Consider the following 21,201-nt stretch of genomic DNA (forward strand, 5'->3'; position numbering starts at 1 on the left):
TTTGTTTCCAACCGCCATGTCTTTGTAAGAATTTAAGGCAAACTTAACCAGCATGGCTACCACAGCATTCAGCAGCGATACACCATTCCATCTGGTTTGCGCTTAGTGGGACTATCATTTGTTTTTCAACAGGACGATGACCCAACACACCTCCAGCCTGTGTAAGTTATTTGACCAAGGAGGAAAGTGATGGAGTACTGCATCACATGACCTCGGCTCCACAATCACCCGACCTCAACCCAATTGAGATGATTTGGGATGAGTTGGACCACAGAGTGAAGGAAAATCAGCCAACAAGTGCTCACCATATGTGGGAACTCCTTCAAGGCTGTTGGAAAAGCATTCCAGGTGAAGCTGTTTGAGAGAATACCAAGAGTGTGCATATATGTTGTCAAGGCAAGGGGGGCCACTTTGAAGAATCTAAAATCTATATTTCATCATTTGTCATAATAAAGAAAAACCCTTGAATGAGTAGGTGTGTCCAAACGTTTGAGTGGTACTGTACATACGAGGTAAAAATAATAAAAACGAAGCCTCGTGCCAGTGGATTTTACAAGTCTTCTGAAAGGGATCAAATAACTACAAAAACAACTATTTAGTTTTAATAATGAGTTACTAGCTCGTTAGTGAAGAAGCCCCCTGCTGATGTGGTAGTGTACAACACAATGATATGTTGAGGGACTGAGAGCTCGTTATGCAAGGGTTTTGCGTGTCACCCGAAGACCGAGAACTGTTGTTTTACACCACTTGAGGTCTCTTGGCTGACAGCCACTCATTGTAAAAAAAGCATGTGAGAGGGAACTGGCAAAGGACACACGTTTTTTTCCCCTCCACTCTTTTTCCTTCTCCCTTCTTTCTTAGATTTAATGATTCTCCACAAGATGGTGCCAGTTGGGAAAAAGGATGAATGCCACACCAATATTTCAGTTTCAGCTCAAGCAGTTATTTTATTTGAATATCTCTGTACAATGTGTTAACAAAACTATTGAAACTTGTATAATAATTTAGACATAAAATTGTGGACAGTGTTCCTATAATAATTCCCATTTGATTTATAAAAAAGCCCAGATACATTATGTAAAACATAATAAGTAATTAGTATCTGAATAAATTAATTTAAAACTGACCCATGAAGTGGCTTTTTGTTCTTTATTGTGAAGGATGGATTTGAATCAAGTCAGCACCTGGACACAAACATATCCCTCAGTCTATCTGTCATTACTCACTCATTCACACTCGTTTTCTTTCCCTTTCTCTCTGTCTGTCCAAATACAGTAGTAGGTGCATGCAGAGGAGGCTGGTGGGAGGAGCTATAGGACGGGCTCATTGTCATGGCTGGAAAGTTATAAATGGAATGGTGTCAAATACATCAAACATATGGAAATCACGTTTGATTCCATTCCATTTATTCAATTCCAGCCATTATAATGAGCCCACCCCCCTATACCTCCTCCCACCAGCCTCCTATACTGAGATACAGTATATTTCACTCCAGCTGTATGGTCTCTCCCGCTACCGCTCATATTCTCCTCCACTGCTCTCTCACTGGCTAAGGGGCCTCTCCCCTCCTCTGACAGCGGTCATCAGATGGCTCTTGTAGGTCTTGCTGAGTCCCGTCATCCAGAACTTGAGCAGCCTGACGTTGTCCTCCTCCCCAGGCCCCGTGGCACCCAGCAGGGCCAACACCTTCTGGGTGTCCTCCCTCCCACGCCCATCTACCTTGGAGAACTTAAACAGCACCTTCACTTTACTAAGGAATTGAAAGGGTAGGGGGGGGGGGGGGGGTTAAGGGGAGGATGGGTATGGATAGAAGTGGGAGGGAGAAGAGTTATTGGAATTTCCCAATAATTCTGGACTACATTAAGCATTCCACATCATCCTGTACTGCACAGCCAATGTAACCAGGCTGGGGCTTTGGGGGGTTTCATAGGGGGACTTGTTTGACTCTTTAATGCCCCACTATCTACAGTTGCATACCTACATACCTCTGTTTAGAAAAAGCCAAAGAAATGAAACTTCAAAGTTGAGGGAAATTCCCTGCTTATCAGAGGGGTTGTTGTTACTCACTTCATCCACTCCTCCTTCAGACACAGCAGACAGTGAGAGACCACGTCCACTGACAGGTTCTCATTGGACAACGCCACCTCCATCTTATTCAACAACGTGGGACCTTAGAGGGGGGTGGGGGGAAGAGAGAGAGAGAGAGGACGGGAGGGAAGGATAGAGAGCAAGGGAGGGGGAGTGATATGGGTGAAATTTCACATGACTAATTGCATCTCTTTGACCTTTGCCATGATTGTTAGCAACTAGAGGTGCCTTGAAGAAGACATGTATAATGTATACCTTCATGTTGATGATGTATATAGTATATTGTCCAGATGGGGTCTATCCTCACCTTTATCTGTAGGCTGTGAGTTGGTACTGCTGATGTTGAACTGATAGAGTGAGAGGATGTCTTCACCACAAGCAGCAGAGTACAGAGAGCCCCTCTCCAGACTGACCACATCCACCAACACTGAGAACTCTGGGAAGGGACACAGCAAGATGATCATATTTTATGGGTATTTTAGGATTCGAAACCTTTTATTTGTTGTTTGTTCTGTTCGCACTTATAACTAATATCATTATCATACAGTATTTTATTATTAGCATATTACTATCATATGTAATAGTGATTATAAGCAGACCTCCAAATAAAGCAGTAACCACAGTGATGTATTCTGGGTTTGTGTACCTGAGGAGCTGACGTGTGTGGGGATGGGCACGTCAGGGCTGAGGCCCAGGAAGTTACATCGGTATGCTTCCTCATACTGGGCGCTGTACGTCACAGAGCGGACACAGCCCACCGGGAGCAAGGCCTGATGGGATATATACCAAACCATGTGATTAGCAAAGAATGTTAGGAGGAATATTCTTTAAAGGGGGATACAATGAGTAAACTTTTGATTGGATGACCTTCAACATGGTGAATGCTGAATGGATGAGCCCTGGGTCAGCCCCTCTCAATATGACCTGATTTCCCATGAGCACGTGCCATGCTAGCTGGCGGAAATCAGTGGTCCCGAGCACCTGTGTACCAATCAGATAACAGATATCATCACAAGGAAACAGACAAGAAATGCATTCACAAAATAAGAGGATATTGGTTTCCCTCTATAACCAATTGGTTCACAAAGTTGTTTATTTTGAAACCAAGTGGTTAACAGAATTAAGTATGATGTATGATGTGTTAGAAATGAAAGTGTTCATGATGTGGTAGGGAGAAAGGCACACCAATGTTTACCTGTCTTAAATGTCTCAAGGACCTGAACTTTGGACCAGGATACCCCTCTGCTTTCCCCTCGTCAAACAAGAAGTCTCTGTACAGCTCGCTCTCCGATTGGTGGCACTGGGGTCTAGACCCGCCCCCTTCTGCTCCTTCCCAGCAACTCATTTCCTCCTCTTGCTCTGAGAAGACAACAGGACATTGTTAAAAAGACATACAAATCACCCAATATCGGGACTTATTCCAAGATATATACTGTTATTTTATTTAAATTGATTTAGCCAGGATAGTGAACAAAGTAACAATTGCAACTACTTTCCTGATTGGAAGTTTTCAAGTGTCATAGTGACTTGCAATATCAGAGCTGAACACGGGGGAGCAATGGAAACATTTTTGGCCCAAGAATGGTCATCAGAATGGAATTTGTGTGATATGGTTGAGTGAGTCACATCGTAGCTCTCTGTCCTCGTGGTCTAACCGTGTTAAACACACGTTTACTGTAGACACGGACTCCTGTTCCACTCTGGGCAAACACATGACTTCTCATGATAATGCTTTACCCTGATATCAGATCACACCCTTTTTATTCACTTCTTTTAACTTGAGCCATATGGGGTAATATGTCTCTCTGACTAGTGTTAAACTGGTCTCACGGTGTCTTCCACCTCTAGAGTTATCATGTCTGTCTCTCTATGAGCACCAGTGCGTACCTGTCTGTATCTCTATGAGCACCAGTGCGTACCTGTCTGTCTCTCTATGAGCACCAATGCGTACCGGTCTGTCTCTCTATGAGCACCAGCGCATACCTCTCGGTCTCTCTATGAGCACCAGTGCGTACCTGTCTGTCTCTCTATAAGAACCAGTGTGTCCTCTGTGGGAGCTCCCTCCAGCAGCTTCTCTGTCAGACGACTACCACAGGCCTTCAGTAACCTGCAGTAGAGGAGAAAACACAAGAGAGTGTATCAAACAACTGGGATAGACAGATACAGTGCCTTGCGAAAGTATTCGGCCCCCTTGAACTTTGCGACCTTTTGCCACATTTCAGGCTTCAAACATAAATATATAAAACTGTATTTTTTTGTGAAGAATCAACAACAAGTGAGACACAATCATGAAGTGGAATGACATTTATTGGATATTTCAAACTTTTTTAACAAATTAAAAACTGAAAAATTGGGCGTGCAAAATTATTCAGCCCCCTTAAGTTAATACTTTGTAGCGCCACCTTTTGCTGCGATTACAGCTGTAAGTCGCTTGGGGTATGTCTCTATCAGTTTTGCACATCGAGAGACTGACATTTTTTCCCATTCCTCCTTGCAAAACAGCTCGAGCTCAGTGAGGTTGGATGGAGAGCATTTGTGAACAGCAATTTTCAGTTCTTTCCACAGATTCTCGATTGAATTCAGGTCTGGACTTTGACTTGGCCATTCTAACACCTGGATATGTTTATTTTTGAACCATTCCATTGTAGATTTTGCTTTATGTTTTGGATCATTGTCTTGTTGGAAGACAAATCTCCGTCCCAGTCTCAGGTCTTTTGCAGACTCCATCAGGTTTTCTTCCAGAATGGCCCTGTATTTGGCTCCATCCATCTTCCCATCAATTTTAACCATCTTCCCTGTCCCTGCTGAAGAAAAGCAGGCCCAAACCATGATGCTGCCACCACCATGTTTGACAGTGGGGATGGTGTGTTCAGCTGTGTTGCTTTTACGCCAAACATAACGTTTTGCATTGTTGCCAAAAAGTTCCATTTTGGTTTCATCTGACCAGAGCACCTTCTTCCACATGTTTGGTGTGTCTCCCAGGTGGCTTGTGGCAAACTTTAAACAACACTTTTTATGGATATCTTTAAGAAATGGCTTTCTTCTTACCACTCTTCCATAAAGGCCAGATTTGTGCAATATACGACTGATTGTTTTCCTATGGACAGAGTCTCCCACCTCAGCTGTAGATCTCTGCAGTTCCTCCAGAGTGATCATGGGCCTCTTGGCTGCATCTCTGATCAGTCTTCTCCTTGTATGAGCTGAAAGTTTAGAGGGACGGCCAGGTCTTGGTAGATTTGCAGTGGTCTGATACTCCTTCCATTTCAATATTATCGCTTGCACAGTGCTCCTTGGGATGTTTAAAGCTTGGGAAATCTTTTTGTATCCAAATCCGGCTTTAAACTTCTTCACAACAGTATCTCGGACCTGCCAGGTGTGTTCCTTGTTCTTCATGATGCTCTCTGCGCTTTTAACGGACCTCTGAGACTATCACAGTGCAGATGCATTTATACGGAGACTTGATTACACACAGGTGGGATTGTATTTATCATCATTAGTCATTTAGGTCAACATTGGATCATTCAGAGATCCTCACTGAACTTCTGGAGAGAGTTTGCTGCAGTGAAAGTAAAGGGGCTGAATAATTTTGCACGCCCAATTTTTCAGTTTTTGATTTGTTAAAAAAGTTAGAAATATCCAAAAAATGTCGTTCCACTTCATGATTGTGTCCCACTTGTTGTTGATTCTTCACAAAAAAATACAGTTTTATATCTTTATGTTTGAAGCCTGAAATGTGGCAAAAGGTCGCAAAGTTCAAGGGGGCCGAATACTTTCGCAAGGCACTGTAGAACACTGCCCGACCACCTCTAATGTTGACTCTATGTCTGCCATTGTTTAGATGAGTAATCTTAGTGATCGTTAGCGACAGTTAGCCGTCTCACCAGCTGAAGGAGGAGTGTAGGCTAGCCCAGAGGTTGGTGTGCTGGGTGAGGGAGGGCAGGGAGCGGGCCGCGTTACCACTCCTCTGGTGGGGGAAGACAGCAGGAGAGAACACGCTGTTCATCCTCACCGCCCTCTGAGGACACACACACTGCTCACTGTCAAACACCTGTAGAGGATAGGGGGAGGGGGGAGAAATAAGAGGGAGAGAAGTCAAACATTCTGTCTGGTAGTAAGAGTTTGTGTTCATGTTTATTTGTCTTATGTTTAATGTTCACGTTATGAATAGTAAGTGTGTTTTAATGTGTGTGTATATATCTATGTCCCATTCATTTAACATTGTGTGTTAGTTTGTGTGTGTCCTTACCTTCAGTGCTGTGCTCTGTAGACTCTGTATAGTGAGTCTGAGGTGGCGCAGCAGGAAGGGCCAGGAGTTGATGAGGTAGATCCTGTCCATGGCTACCATGACGATACTGTACCACCGCTGAAAGCCCCGGGCCAGGCTGTCCTTGATGAAGAACGTGTGAGAGAACACAAAACCATGCTGCTCATCCCCAAAGAAGATAGGACCCTCACGACCTGGACACACCTAGAGAGGCAGGGAGGGAGAGAGGCAGATGAGAGAGGGAGGGTACTGAGGAGAGAACAGACATTAGGAACAGAGCAAATGGAATGGCATCAAACACCTGGAAATCATGTTTGATGTATTTGATACCATTCCACTGATTCCGCTCCCGTCATTACCACAAGCCCGTTCTCCCCAATTAAGGTGCCACCAACCTCCTGTGATATCTATCTATCTATCAGGGGTCTCCAACAGGTAGATCACGCAGTAGCTCGCAGCCCACCAATGAGTAGCACCCCAAACAATTCTGAAAGTACATGCAATTTTCACGTGTTCCACCGCAAACAAATCTCACAAGTAGACTCAGACACGGCAAGCTCCCAGCTACCATCTAATCAACGCAACATTGACATTATTCCACCGCTGGTTAGTCACTAGGGCCTAAAGTCACGTTACCCTAAAGGTGCAGGTGAACATTTTTGTCTCATCTGTGATATTTTGGTTAAAATAATAAAATTTGGTTTTGGTTTTGGTTATTTTTTTAATTTTGGTTAAAATAATTAAATTAAACAATTTACTAGTAATACATTTATTGTTTTACAAACATTAAAAAGAGGTGGTCGGATCTTTCCACGAAGGGGTATGTTGTTCCTTCATAGCGTAAAGCTGTTGGTACTCGTCGATTTCCCTCAGGATCTGCTTGGTATCCAGATTGGCTCTATACTGAAAACAGTTGTTTTACGAAAAGATAATGAGTCTTTCCCACGACGACGACAGGTGTCTGTAATACAGCCAGTTAGCACTCGCGGAATCCCCGCAACAGAAAAAGCAACACAAACTTGCAGTCCCAGCCGTAAAGGCTAACCACGTTGTGGAATCCTTAGTAACAAAACGTTAGGTCAGATTAATATCCATTTAACGAAAAAGTTTTAATGTAAACAACAAACCGAGTGTAGACAGTACAGTGTCCTGTCGCACGCTCTCTTTTTGAGTGTAATTTTAGCGGGGGGGAAATATTTTGTCTGGTAAAAATTCTGAGTGGCTGGTAGATTTTTTTTATCTACCTGCCACAGTGGCTGGTGGCCCAAAAAGTAAATGCTATGCCCTGTTGGCCCAAAAAGTAAATGCTATGCCCTGTTGGCTTAAAAAGTAAATGTTATGCCCTGTTGGCTTAAAAAGTAAATGTTATGCCCTGTTGGCTTAAAAAGTAAATGTTATGACATGTTGGCCCAAAAAGTAAATGTTATGCCCTGTTGGCTTAAAAAGTAAATGTTATGCCCTGTTGGCTTAAAAAGTAAATGTTATGCCCTGTTGGTTTAAAAAGTAAATGTTATGCCCTGTTGGCTTAAAAAGTAAATGTTATGCCCTGGTGGCCCAAAAAGTAAATGCTATGCCCTGTTGGCTTAAAAAGTAAATGTTATGCCCTGTTGGCTTAAAAAGTAAATGTTATGCCCTGTTGGCTTAAAAAGTAAATGTTATGCCCTGTTGGCTTAAAAAGTAAATGTTATGCCCTGTTGGCCCAAAAAGTAAATGTTATGCCCTGTTGGCTTAAAAAGTAAATGTTATGCCCTGGTGGCCCAAAAAGTAAATGTTATGCCCTGTTGGCCCAAAAAGTAAATGCTATGCCCTGTTGGCTTAAAAAGTAAATGTTATGCCCTGGTGGCCCAAAAAGTAAATGTTATGCCCTGCCCTGTTGGCCCAAAAAGTAAATGCTATGCCCTGTTGGCTTAAAAAGTAAATGTTATGCCCTGTTGGCCCAAAAAGTAAATGCTATGCCCTGTTGGCTTAAAAAGTAAATGTTATGCCCTGGTGGCCCAAAAAGTAAATGTTATGCCCTGTTGGCCCAAAAAGTAAATGCTATGCCCTGTTGGCTTAAAAAGTAAATGTTATGCCCTGTTGGCCCAAAAAGTAAATGCTATGCCCTGTTGGCTTAAAAAGTAAATGTTATGCCCTGTTGGCTTAAAAAGTAAATGTTATGCCCTGTATCGCTTAAAAAGTAAATGTTATGCCCTGTTGGCTTAAAAAGTAAATGTTATGCCCTGTTGGCTTAAAAAGTAAATGTTATGCCCTGTTGGCTTAAAAAGTAAATGTTATGCCCTGTTGGCTTAAAAAGTAAATGTTATGCCATGTTGTCTTAAAAAGCCACACCCAATAGCTGCCAATTAATTTCCAGCAATATTGCACCTGTTTGTCTGTGTGGTGCACACATTTGTTCATCACTCCGTGTGTAGCCAGTTGATGTGATAACCATCTCGTGGGTTGATAGATACTTCCCCCAAAACCTTCTCAATTAAATGTTAACTGCAAAGTAGGCTTACCTGGCAGAAGTATATCATGAGTAAGTATATCATTTGTATCTATTAGTTGGTTATTTGCAAACTTTGCCATGAAATGAGCAGCAGCAGCGCAGAACCATCGCTAGACCGGCACATTCCTCACTCCCTAGGCGCAAGGTGGAACTATACTTCAAAATAATTTGTTTTTTGTTTTCTTCCAGACCCCCCAAAAAAGTGTCTTCTGCTGTGATTTAAGCATTGACATGGACTCAGCACATCCAATTTCATTGTTTCTCAATGAACAATTGTAATTTTCAGAGTGAAAATTCAAACTGAAAACATAATTTGGGAATATACAGTTGAAGTTGGAAGTTTACATGCTCCTTAGCCAAATACATTTAAACTCAGTTTTTCACAATTCCTGACATTTAATCCTAGTAAAAATTCGGTGTCTTAGGTCAGTTAGGATCACCACTTTATTTTAAGAATGTGAAATGTCAGAATAATAGTAGAGAATGATTTATTTCAGATTTGATTTCTTTCATCACATTCCCAGTGGGTCAGAAGTTTACATACACTTAATTAATATTTGGTAGCATTGCCTTTAAATAGACTAACTTGGGTCAAACGTTTCGGGTAGCCTTCCTAGCGTCCCACAATAAGTTTGGTGAATTTTGTCCCATTCCTCCTGACAGAGCTGGTGTAACTGAGTCAGGTTTGTAGGCCTCCTTGTTCGCACACGCTTTTTCAGTTCTGCCCGCAAATTTTCTATGGGATTGAGGTCAGGGCTTTGTGATGGCCACTCCAATATCTTGACTTTGTTGTCCTTAAGCCATTTCGCTACAACTTTGGAAGTATGCTTGGGGTCATTGTCCATTTGGAAGACCCACCTGCGACCAAGCTTTCAACTTCCTGACTGAAGTCTTGAGATGTTGCTTCAACATTTCCACATCATTTTCCTACCTCATGATGCCATCAATTATGTGAATTACACCAGTCCCTCCTGCAGCAAAGCACCCCCACAACATGATGCTGCCACCCCCGTGCTTCACAGTTAGGATGGTGTTCTTTGGCTTGCAAGCCTCCCCCTTTTTCCTCCAAACATAACAATGGATATTATGGCCAAACAGTTTTGGAGCAAATTATGTCAATTAGCCTATCAGAAGCTTCTAAAGCCATGACATCATTTTCTGAAATTTTCCAAGCTGTTTAAAAAGGCACAGTCAACTTAGTGTATGTAAACTTCTGACCCACTGGATTTGTGATATAGTGAATTATAAGTGAAATAATCTGTCTGTAAACAATTGTTGGAAAAATGACTTGTGTCATGCACAAAGTAGATGTCCTAACTGACTTGCCAAAACTATAGTTTTTAAACAAGAAATTTGTGGAGTCGTTGAAAAACGAGTTTTAATGACTCCAACATAAGTGTATGTAAACTTCCGACTTCAACTGTATATAAAATATTTTATAGGGCCCCCCTTAGAGTTGTTTAACCATTATTTTACCAGAAAACATAGTGTACAATAGAAAGTAGTGCACTAAGGACCCGGGGAAGAGTTGCAGGGGAGAGAAGAAGAATGTGCCTATTTGAAAGCTTGAAAAAAACATTTACATTTTTTTTTTACAGTAGCTCTCACGCTAGAAAAGGTTGGAGACCCCTGATATATATTGTCACATACACCGGATTGCTGCAGTGAAATGTCTTGTTTTATAGGGTCAACCATAGTACAGCACCTCTGGAGAAAATTAGGGTTAAATGCCTTGCTCAAGGGCACATTGACAGATTTTTTACCTTGTCGGCTTGGGTATTGGAACCAGCAACCTTTTCGTTACAGCCCTAATGCTCTAACCGCTAGGTTACCTGCCGCCCTTAACTAAAGGCTTGTGTATTGACAAACAGTCATGAGTCTTAATGCAAGACAAATGGCAACACGCACGCTCACAAATACACATGAACACACAGGTGGTTACCTCACAGCTGAGGCTCCGTACGCAGGCCTGGCGGACCACACTGAAGAGCTGGGGTTGTCTGGGGTGTTGGTGGCTGAGGAACCGGATGCCTGTCTCACTGTCCACGCTGACGAAGCCAGGGTGAGACGCTGGGAGAGACCGGCAGCCCTGACAAAGAGATGGAGAGAGACAGGGAGTGAATGAGAGAGAGAGTGAGTGAGTAAGAGAGAGTGAGTGAGAGAGAGGGGAAGAGGGAGAGAAAACGAGATGGCCAGAAAGAATAGTTATTAGACAAAACAAATGAGTCAATGTCCTTTCTATTCTGTCCGTTCAGCCCTTCACTCATCTCACACACATCTCCCACTCACCTCGCACACATCTCCCACTCACCTCGCATACATCTCCCACTCATCTCGCACACATCTCCCACTCACATCTTCCACTCACCTCGCACACATCTCCCACTCATCTCGCACACATCTCCCACTCACATCTCCCACACATCTCCCACTCACCTCGCACATGTCTCCTCTCTGTGTAGCTGAGCTGTTTGCCCTCATGGTGAGTCCCTCTCCCTCTCTGTCCGACTCTCTGTCCCCGGGTATGGGGGCGCCAGCCTGGGAGGGTGTGGGGGACGGGGGGTGCAGAGCCTCGGTGCAGAACAGGGTCCGGGGGCCATGGAGCTCACAGAAATGACAGAGAGCTACCAGAGCATTCATCTGAAGGGGGAGAGAACAGGGCCGGCACACCCGTTAGGCAGGATCAGGCGGCAGCCTTCAGTTGCAGATTGACGAGGGTGGCATTTTCCAAGCTAAACTGACCAAGAAGTACCAACAACACGCTAGCCTTCGGAGTTCAGTGTATTAGTGGGGTTTGAAAAAAACACCCCGTGTCCCTTGCCGCTATTACCGAATTTCCTGGAATGGCACAAGGTTGGTATTTAAAAAAAAAAACGTCATTGTAAATTAGAATTTTTTCTTAACCGACTTGCCTAGTTAAATAATAAAATAAGTCTAGAGCAACTTGCAGTAGTGAGTGCATATATTTTCATATTTGTTCATACTGGTCCCCAGTGGGAATCAAAATCACAACCCTGGCGTTGCAAGTACCATGCTCTACCAACTGAGCCAAACGGGATCATACGAAGTTGTGACAGTCTGGATACCGCCCAAGCCTACTTACTGTCTAGGAGTTTCACCCATTGAGCTAAATTGTCATGAGAATCAATGGCTTCATGTTTGTATCCATACATTTTTAACGAGATGATCATAGCGAAAAATAAAATACTTCTGCATTTCCCGCTGTGTAAACACATTGATTCTCATTTCATATAGGATCAGGACAACTTCTGATAAAGTTGGGTAGTTGATATTCAGAGCTTAAGGAAACAAAAGTATAAGTCACAGGAATCAGAATCAGAATTAATAAAGCCAATGCAATTGCCTGTTTTACAAAAGGTAGGCCTACCACATGGATGGGCATTCTTAAAATGGAATGGGGGCCTAAACTGTAGGCCACACCTCAGTAAGCACGGGCCAATATCTTTTGAATGTCTTCTTTGGGTGCTGTTCAGACCGGCATCTTTAAAAAACATTTTTTTTAGGACCAGCCTTGATTTCAACATCCATGGACCAAAACAAATCTGAACCAAACATAGACATCTATATTTGGTCCGGTCCAGGCTTGATTTCAACCTCCACAGACATATGGTCCAGACCAGCCTATATTTGGCCCGAACATAAACGTCTACAATTGGTTGAGATTAGATCCGGTCCGGACCCAAACATTTTACCAGACTAAATCTGTACCAATCATAGACATCTATGTTTCACAAGTTTGGTCAGTAAAAAAAAAGTACAGTACAATACAGCAGAGCACAGTATAGGAAAATATAGTTCAGTACAGTACAATAACACAGTACAGTATGTACTCCACCGAAGACGACTTTTCATTCCTAACCTAAAATAAACCTAACTTAAACGACAGGAAAATAAATATGTTAGATGGCTTTTTAACGTAATTTTGTTTACTGGGACCATTCTAGTTTGGCGAGGTATAGGTCGACAATTTGCTTTGCCTGGCCTATAGCTGCAGAACGGCCAGCACCTGGCCCGGGAGAGAACGGCCAGCACCTGGCCCGGGAGAGAACGGCCAACACCTGACCCGGGAAGAGATGACTGGTGATCAGAGGTGTGTTATTGTCAATGCTTTGTCTTTGGATTCAGTGTAAACATTGATGATGCATCTCAAAATGAATTGCTGGGGAAAGTTTCCTACAACGTTTCTAAATGGAAACCTATAAGTCAAGCACACTTACCTTGATTTAAGCAGCGTGAACAATCACTGCAACAAATTACAGGTATTCAGATTGCATCAAAACATCACAAAAGGACATTACTGACAAGCTAACCCCTAGCACAGCACGAACCAATGTCTCGAAAATAGATCATGATCATTTTTCTTAAAAGCATGGGAAATAAGTCGCCAATGCACACGCAAGTTCTAATTTCTAATTAATTCACAAAAGTAGTCTTGTTGCTGTATTAGCCTTTGTTTATACTTTTTCACTGCTCTGATACGCTCGCTCTCTAGGTTAGTGGTAGTCGTCATGTGATGAGGGGAGTCACGCGCTTTGGATCCAGGAGGACAGCACAGATGACTCACAGTTTTGCTATACTCTCTTCGGGAGGAAATTATAACAAACTATCGTCAATTTATAAATGGCCTAGTATAGAAAATATTATAGTATCAATTATTTTGAGGATTTGAATGATTATTTAAACGAAGAGAAGAAAGCCTGTTCTCGTCACTGCGGTACATAGACCTACATTTCCCACAAGTCCCCTCAGTACAAACATACCAAAGGTCAAAGTGCACATATACGGTAGTTTCAGACAGAATCTTTCGTATATCTGTTTATAAGTCAGAGGGTGTACATTCAGGTAACTAACAACAATAATGTCTCATAATGCATATTTTATACAGTACTACATTATCGTTTTATTAATGTTTAACATTTTGGTGGCATTGTATAACTTGTTATCTTGACTCTTGGGTGTGTTGTAGCTACATCCTCATTAGGGCAGGCTACCTCTCAGTTCTCCTTAGTTTAGGTAGCTACTATAGCTACATTGCACAACTTACCTCTAAATATATAGCTACTATATTTACAAAATCATTGCTTAATTGATTGATTTATTAACTGGTTGTCCTTGTATTGCTATGTTAACAGTGAAAAACAAAGTTAACACTTTTGTATAATAATCGTTTACACCCACAGGTTGATTGACTATGGCGTCAGAGGAGACAGGTGTGCCTTTGGAGGACAGGAGAGCACAGGAGCATAGAGCTACAGAGGGGCCAAAGACAGAGGTCCCAGCCAGTCCCAGCCAAGATAGACCTCAGGTGATAGCAGGTAATTTTTTGTCATTCAGTTGGATTCTGTGTGCACTGCTGGTAGGTGTAGACATATGAGATGTATGCCTAACTAGGGCATATACGCTTCTTTAGAGGCAGAGCAGAAATTACGGTGAAAGAGAACGTTCATATTTTGATAATTACACAACACTGAAGTTTATCTAGGTATGATCAAATTATGAAGGACCGTTTTTAATATCGAGGTACCGAGGAAGTTGGGTGTTCACCAGTCGAGGCTGATGGGAGGAACTATATGAGGACGGGCTCATTGTAATGGCTTGAATGGAATACATGGAACGGAGTCAAACGTGGTTTTCATATGTACGATGTGCTTGATATCGTTCCAGCCTTTTCAATGTGACCATCCTCCTATAGCTCCTCCCACCAATCTCCACTGGTGTTCACCCCATCCTCATCTTCTCTGAAGGAAGTCTGGGTTTGCCTGTTCCACAGAAATTCCACACTGTTTGTACCTTAAGCTACACTCGCAATAACATCTGCATGTGACCAATACGATTTGATTTGTGTTGTTAGGTTCTAATTCTCAGAGTAAATAACTCATCGGACACCATGAAAGCTTAACCAAGTTTATTTCTTCCCAGAGGATCAATACAGCTGCATTAGACAAAACATGATTCTACCAACACAAGTATATATTCTCCAATTTAGGCACTCCTCCTTCTCTCTAATCGTTACATCTTTTATGGTTCGACAGGAAGACGAAGTGATAGGGTAATAAACCATTGTTTCTCTCTTAAGGGGATCTGATCTGACCTCAGCCCCCTTGATGCCTAATCCAAAGATCTCCACCCGTATCCGCTATAGCAATCCTGTGACTTCCTCCTGTCCACCCAACACATTCCAAAGCCATCTGGCTCCTACAGATAACCATTAACTTCTGATGTAAAAACCAGTCTCTATCACTCCTCAGATACTATACTTCTGAGTATAACAGTGTTCCAAGTTTAACCCAGAATCTAACAGTGTATTCATCAGACAGTATGATCTCTCTGAGATCTGCTTGTATTATTTATTACCTGTTATTACTTTTCTATTATCTCTCTATTTTCTTTTTCTCTGCATTGTTGGGAAGGGCCCATAAGTAAACATTTCACTGTTCGTCTACACCTGTTGTTTACCAAGCACGGGACTAATAACATTGGATTTGATATTTGGGAGAAAGCAGTGTTTTTCCCACTTGTTACTCCCCCACTCTCTCTGAAAGCTCCTGGTAGAAGTTGTTCTGAAGCACAGATCGAGTATCAGCTCACTGTCTCTAACTTCTAAGGAAAACACAGAACTAACCTAGGTCAGTGTCTAGGGCTGAGTTCTTCCTACTCCTACTTTTGGGAAAGGGAGAAACCAACCAAACTGTCTGTGTACCCCCTCTAGTGTCATTAGGAGTAGGTTCTTTGGCATTAGGTGCCAAGAACAGATGGAATTACACGTGCAATGTTTTATGCACTATCATACTTCTTATGGGAAACCCCTCCTAAGGACAAAATATGTGCCTTTACACACAAGTAATACTGCAGATGTGTGTCATATACGGTGTAACATTCATGTTGGGAAATCAGTGACAGCTAATACGTTGGGAGATTTATGAATGGAAAGGCAATAATGCACTTGTCAAACCTGTTCCACGGAGGAACGAGTGCAGGTTTTCACTCCTCCCTTGTTGATGAATTAACAACCCTGTTGTCTAGGTATTAATTGAAAGGAAAAACCAAGAACCAGCAGACACTAGGTCCTCCATGGAATGAGTTTGACACCCTTGACATAATGAGTCCTGGTTGTCCTAATCAGAAGTTGCACAACAACAGGCTCATTAAATCCTCAACTATGACATCATTCAATGCTCTAGAGTCATTGCATTTACCACAAATCTACCATTTCCACCAGGACTGTGTGCATAATTAAACATGATTCTCTTGTCATTCTTGTACATGTCATTCTTGTACATGTAAACACCAATGTCTCCTGGGCTAGGGGCATCACTGGCAGTGAATCTGATTTAGTCAACTTTTATCACTTACAGTGGGGAGAACAAGTATTTGATAACCGGCAAAATCGGCAGGTTTTCCTACTTACAAAGCATGTAGAGGTCTGTAATTTTTATCATAGGTACACTTCAACTGTGAGAGACTGAATCTAAAACAAAAATCCAGAAAATCACATTGTATGATTTTTAAGTAATTCATTTGCATTTTATTGCATGACATAAGTATTTGATCACCTACCAACCAGTAAGAATTCCTCACAGACCTGTTAGTTTTTCTTTAAGAAGCCCTCCTGTTCTCCACTCATTACCTGTATTAACTGCACCTTTTTGAACTCGTTACCTGTATAAAAGACACCTGTCCACACACTCAATCAAACAGACTCCAACCTCTCCACAGTGGCCAAGACTAGTCAGCGGTGTAAGGACATCGGGGATAAAATTGTAGACCTGCACAAGGCTGGGATGGGCTACAGGACAATAGGCAAGCAGCTTGGTGAGAAAGCAACAACTGTTGGAGCAATTATTAGAATATGGAAGAAGTTCAAGATGACGGTCAATCACCCTCTGTCTGGGGCTCCATGCAAGATCTCACCTCGTGGGGCATCAATGATCATGAGGAAGGTAAGGGATCAGCCCAGAACTACACGACAGGACCTGGTCAATGACCTGAAGAGAGCTGGGACCACAGTCTCAAAGAAAACCATTAGTAACACACTACGCCGTCATGGATTAAAATCCTGCAGCGCACGCAAGGTCCCCCTGCTCAAGCCAGCGCATGTCCAGACCCGTCTGAAGTTTGCCGATGATCCAGAGGAGGAATGGGAGATGGTCATGTGGTCTGATAAGACAAAAATAGAGCTTTTTGGTCTAAACCCCACTCGCCGTGTTTGGAGGAAGAAGAAGGATGAGTACAACCCCAAGAACACCATCCTAACCGGGAAGCATGGAGGTGGAAACATCATTCTTTGGGGATGCTTTTCTGCAAAGGGGACAGGACGACTGTACCGTATTGAGGGGAGGATGGATGGGGCCATGTATTGCGAGATCTTGGCCAACAACCTCCTTCCCTCAGTAAGAGCATTGAAGATGGGTCGTGGCTGGGTCTTCCAGCATGACAACGACCCGAAACACACAGCTAGGGCAACTAAGGAGTGGCTCCATAAGAAGCATCTCAAGGTCTCGGAGTGGCCTAGCCAGTCTCCAGTCCTGAACCCAATAGAAAATCTTTGGAGGGAGCTGAAAGTCCGTATTGCCCAGCGACAGCCCCGAAACCTGAAGGATCTGGAGAAGGTCTGTATGGAGGAGTGGGCCAAAATCCCTGCTGCAAACCTGGTCAAGAACTACAGGAAACGTATGATCTCTGTAATTGCAAACAAAGGTTTCTGTACCAAATATTAAGTTCTGCTTTTCTGATGTATCAAATACTTAAGTCATGCAATAAAATGCAAATTAATTATTTAAAAATCATACAATGTGATTTTCTGGATTTTTGTTTTAGATTCAGTATCTCACAGTTGAAGTGTACCTATGATAAAAATTACAGACATGCTTTAGTAGGAAAACCTGCAAAATCGGCAGTGTATCAAATACTTGTTCTCCCCACTGTATCTTATTTCACATTGTATGATATAGTATACACAGTAATCCTACACCTGTTAAGAAAATGTCAATGTCGCGCAGTGATTACATTTGTGTGTTTTCTAACCTGCATTCTCCTTCTTCAGCTCCTCCACCTCTCTCACTGGCACTCAGTCTGGCCTCCTTTTTTGAACTGCAGTTCAGTCTTAGTGATACTCAGCTCCACTCTCTGTTCCACCACCATGTTCCTCAGCTCCACTCTCGGTTCCACCACCATGTTCCTCAGCTCCTCTCTCTGTTCCACCACCATGTTCCTCAGCTCCTCTCTCTCTTCCACCACCATGTTCCTCAGCTCCACTCTGTTCCACCACCATGTTCTTCAGCTCCATTCTCTGTTCCACCACCATGTTCCTCAGCTCCACTCTCTGTTCCACCACCATGTTCCTCAGCTCCATTCTCTGTTCCACCACCATGTTCCTCAGCTCCACTCTCTGTTCCACCACCATCTCTCTCAGCTCCTTCAGTTCAGTAAAGACTTGGTCAGGTTGGCTGGTCTGGCAAGTTGCGTGTCTGGGGCTCATTTCGGGGTCATCATGACCTTGTTGAGTGAAGTCATTCTCCCTGACTGCTCCAATCTCTCCATGAACCCATGAACTAATCTAGTCTACTGGGCTCAGCGACCCCCCCCCCCCCCCCTTCTTTTCAGTATGTACACACTGGTCTTGGTTGACCAATACATGGGAATTTAAAATGTGTTCTCAATGTAAAACTAGGTAAATCCAAGGACACTGATAACACAGAGAACACTGGGAAGCACAACCTACCATACAGATATTATATAAGGCCATACAGATATTATATAAGGCCATACATATATTATATAAGGCCATACAGATATTATGTTGTTTTGTACTGACTTTGGGTGAGACGGGCTGCAAAATAACTGCCCCCTCATCTCTCCTCTCTCTCTGATGTTCCAGGCCAGGAGGAGGGAGCAGGTGTCTGTCAGTTCTTCCTTTTGGGAAAGTGTCGTTTTGGAAACAGGTGTCGTCGATCTCACAGGTCTGTAGCTAACACGATCACCACCGACCTGTAAAAAAATTGTTATATACCAGAAACTATGACAGGGCAATGGCTAAGTAACATTGCATTTCGACTTTTGATGGTGCCATGTTGGAGACTTCTATTTCCCTCACTAACGTTAAACATCAGCTATCTGAGCAGCTAACCAATCGCTGCAGCTGTACATAGTCCATCTGTAAATAGCCCACCCTCTGTAAATAGCCCACCCAATCTGCCTACCTAATCCCCATATTGTTTTTATTTACTTTTCTGCTCTTTTGCACACCAGTATCTCTACTTGCACATCATCATCTGCTCATTTATCACTCCAGTGTTAATCTGCTAAATTGTAATTACTTCGCTACTATGGCCTATTTATTGCCTACCTCCTCACGCCATTTGCACACACCATATATAGACTTTTTTTCTACTGTGTTATTGACTGTACACTTGTTTATTCCATGTGTAACTCTGTGTTGTTGTTTGCTATGCTTTATCTTGGCCAGGTCACAGTTGTAAATGAGAACTTGTTCTCAACTAGCCTACCTAGTTAAATAAAGGTGAAATAAAAATAAAATAAAACTGTGATGTCTAAACATGCCTTTAACATTCATGCAATTTATTAACAAAAATGAATTAAATTGTATGATGCATAATGTTTGTGCAGCCCTTGAACAACTGAAAATGCCCAGGGGCTAGGGGCTAATATTTACTCAATGTTCAGTATATTTCAGACTTCTAACCACTTGAACAACTAAATAAGACTGAAAGACAGAAATCTTCAAAGCATATAGCTGCCAGCCCTAAACAGATGGCCCTCAGAATCTCTGAGTCCTCCCTCTCATCACTAATCCTTCTGCCTGGCGACAGTGGAATCTTCAGAGGAAGACATTGTTTTTCCTCCTGTGAGAAGCAGCATCTGTGGTATTGGCTCTGTCTGCCCTCACAGCAAACAGAGCCTCTGAACCAAGTGGTAATCAAGTCATGTAGCACAGTAGAAATATAATAGATAGGTAGTTAACTCCATAGGATAAGAAAGTGAAGAGGTAGAATAGCAGAGTTAAATGAATGTATCTGTTTAGACATCTAGATAAACTTCTTAAAATACATCCATCTGAAGGTCACTGTCCTATCAGTATGAGGAAGACCTAACAGGTTAGCTCTTACATTGACCAGAGTGATAAATACAATCCCTCTTTCTCCTTCCTTCTTTCTCAGCACTCCAACATTAGATGACCCAGAGGCTGCTATAGACCAGGAAAACAGGAAGGAGGGAGAAAAAGAGGGACAACTCAAGAAGAAAGCAATAGGGAATAAAACAAACCAGCCAAAAGACACAGAGGGAAAAGGTACAATTTCCTCCATTAAATCTAACTGAGTATATGAGAATCCACTAAAATACCTGTTTACTGCAAACTAAGTATAACTAACTAACAAAGAGTTTCTCCCCTCAGGATCAACCAAGAAGCCCCGCATGCGTACAGCCGATGACGTCATCTCTCGGATCCTGTGGGACCCGTCGGTGGAGCCGGCGGACTTTGTGGTGGGGTACGTGGACCGCTTCCTTGGGGTGCTGGAGCGGCCCTTCTCTGAGTTCAACTGGGACACCGACCCCTGCGATTGTGACTACTCCTCTGAGCTAGCCCTGCCCAGACACAGGATTCAGTACTTCACCCATATAGGGCGTAGAGTCTGGGACCGCAACAACAGGACTGACAGGGTGTTTGGATCCACTGGACAGTGTCTGGCAGCCCCCTTTGGGCAGGAGGAGGAGCAAGAGCAGGGTAAGAGAGGGCGAGGAGGAAGCAAGGGTGAGGGAGGGTGGAAGGTCGGGAGAGAGGGAGAGGGAAAGGAAGGCGAGAGGGCGAGGGAGGGAGGGAGGGAGGGAGGGAGGAAGGTAGGGAGAGAGGGAGGAAGGTAGGGAGAGAGGGCGGAAGGTAGGGAGAGAGGGCGGAAGGTCGGGAGAGAGGGCGAGGGAAAGGAAGGCGAGAGGGCGAGGGAGGAAGGTAAGGAGAGAGGGCGAGGGAGGGTGGGAGAGGGCGAGGGAGGGTGGGCGAGGGTGGGAGGAAGGTAAGGAGAGAGGGCGAGGGAGGGTGGGCGAGGGAGGGTGGGCGAGGGTGGGAGGAAGGTAGGGAGAGAGGTCGAGGGAGGGTGGGAGAGAGGGTGAGGGAAGGAAGGAGAGAATGCGAGGGAGGAGGGAGGGAGGGCTAGGAAGGTAGGTAGGGAGGGAGGGTGAGGAAGGTAGGGAGAGAGGGCGAGGAAGGTAGGGAGAGAGGGAGGGAGGAAGGTAGGGAGAGAGGGAGGGAGGAAGGTAGGTATGTAGGAAGGGAGAGAGGGAGGGAGGGAGGGGAGGAAGGTAGGGAGGGAGGGAGGAATTTCCA

At 43.5% G+C, this 21,201-nt stretch overlaps 2 protein-coding genes across 3 annotated transcripts in view; one reads left to right on the plus strand and one right to left on the minus strand.

Moving 5' to 3' along the window:
* Nucleotides 1-921: 921 nt before the first annotated feature.
* Nucleotides 922-13,387, minus strand: flcn (folliculin). Of its 2 annotated transcripts, XR_005040845.1 has the most exons (13): nt 13,079-13,387; nt 11,277-11,480; nt 10,783-10,929; nt 6,335-6,556; nt 5,970-6,136; nt 4,104-4,195; nt 3,284-3,447; nt 2,956-3,069; nt 2,735-2,858; nt 2,396-2,524; nt 2,068-2,170; nt 1,473-1,750; nt 922-1,300 (listed from the first exon to the last, which is right to left on the minus strand). XR_005040845.1 is itself a non-coding variant. In XM_021589640.2 (12 exons), exons 2-12 carry the CDS (start codon nt 11,478-11,480, stop codon nt 1,543-1,545), a joined length of 1,674 nt encoding a protein of 557 aa, XP_021445315.1. In that variant the 5' UTR covers nt 13,079-13,387; the 3' UTR covers nt 922-1,542. The 2 variants fall into 2 exon arrangements, 1 of the variants encoding a protein (XP_021445315.1); XM_021589640.2 differs by having other exon boundaries at nt 922-1,750.
* A 188-nt stretch (nt 13,388-13,575) lies between these two features.
* LOC110508830 (protein tweety homolog 1) overlaps nt 13,576-21,201 on the plus strand; it is a 46,399-nt gene continuing 38,773 nt past the window's right edge. The window contains exons 1-5 of the transcript XR_005040844.1: nt 13,576-13,703; nt 14,042-14,176; nt 18,739-18,820; nt 20,039-20,169; nt 20,275-20,604. The gene's annotated coding sequence lies outside the window, so the exon portion shown is untranslated. The remainder of the gene's footprint in view (nt 13,704-14,041; nt 14,177-18,738; nt 18,821-20,038; nt 20,170-20,274; nt 20,605-21,201) is intronic.

Source organism: Oncorhynchus mykiss, chromosome 3, assembly GCF_013265735.2.
Source record: "Oncorhynchus mykiss isolate Arlee chromosome 3, USDA_OmykA_1.1, whole genome shotgun sequence".
NCBI lineage: Eukaryota > Metazoa > Chordata > Actinopteri > Salmoniformes > Salmonidae > Oncorhynchus > Oncorhynchus mykiss.

Excerpts from the sequence above, each read along its gene's own strand:
- flcn (XM_021589640.2), bottom strand. The coding sequence starts at position 11,480 with ATGAATGCTCTGGTAGCTCTCTGTCATTTCTGTGAGCTCCATGGCCCC. Across the intron at positions 6,557-10,782 it reads TACGGAGCCTCAGCTGTGAG|GTGTGTCCAGGTCGTGAGGG; the intron begins GTAACCACCTGT and ends CTGCCTCTCTAG. Across the intron at positions 3,070-3,283 it reads CCTTGAGACATTTAAGACAG|GTGCTCGGGACCACTGATTT; the intron begins GTAAACATTGGT and ends ATTGGTACACAG.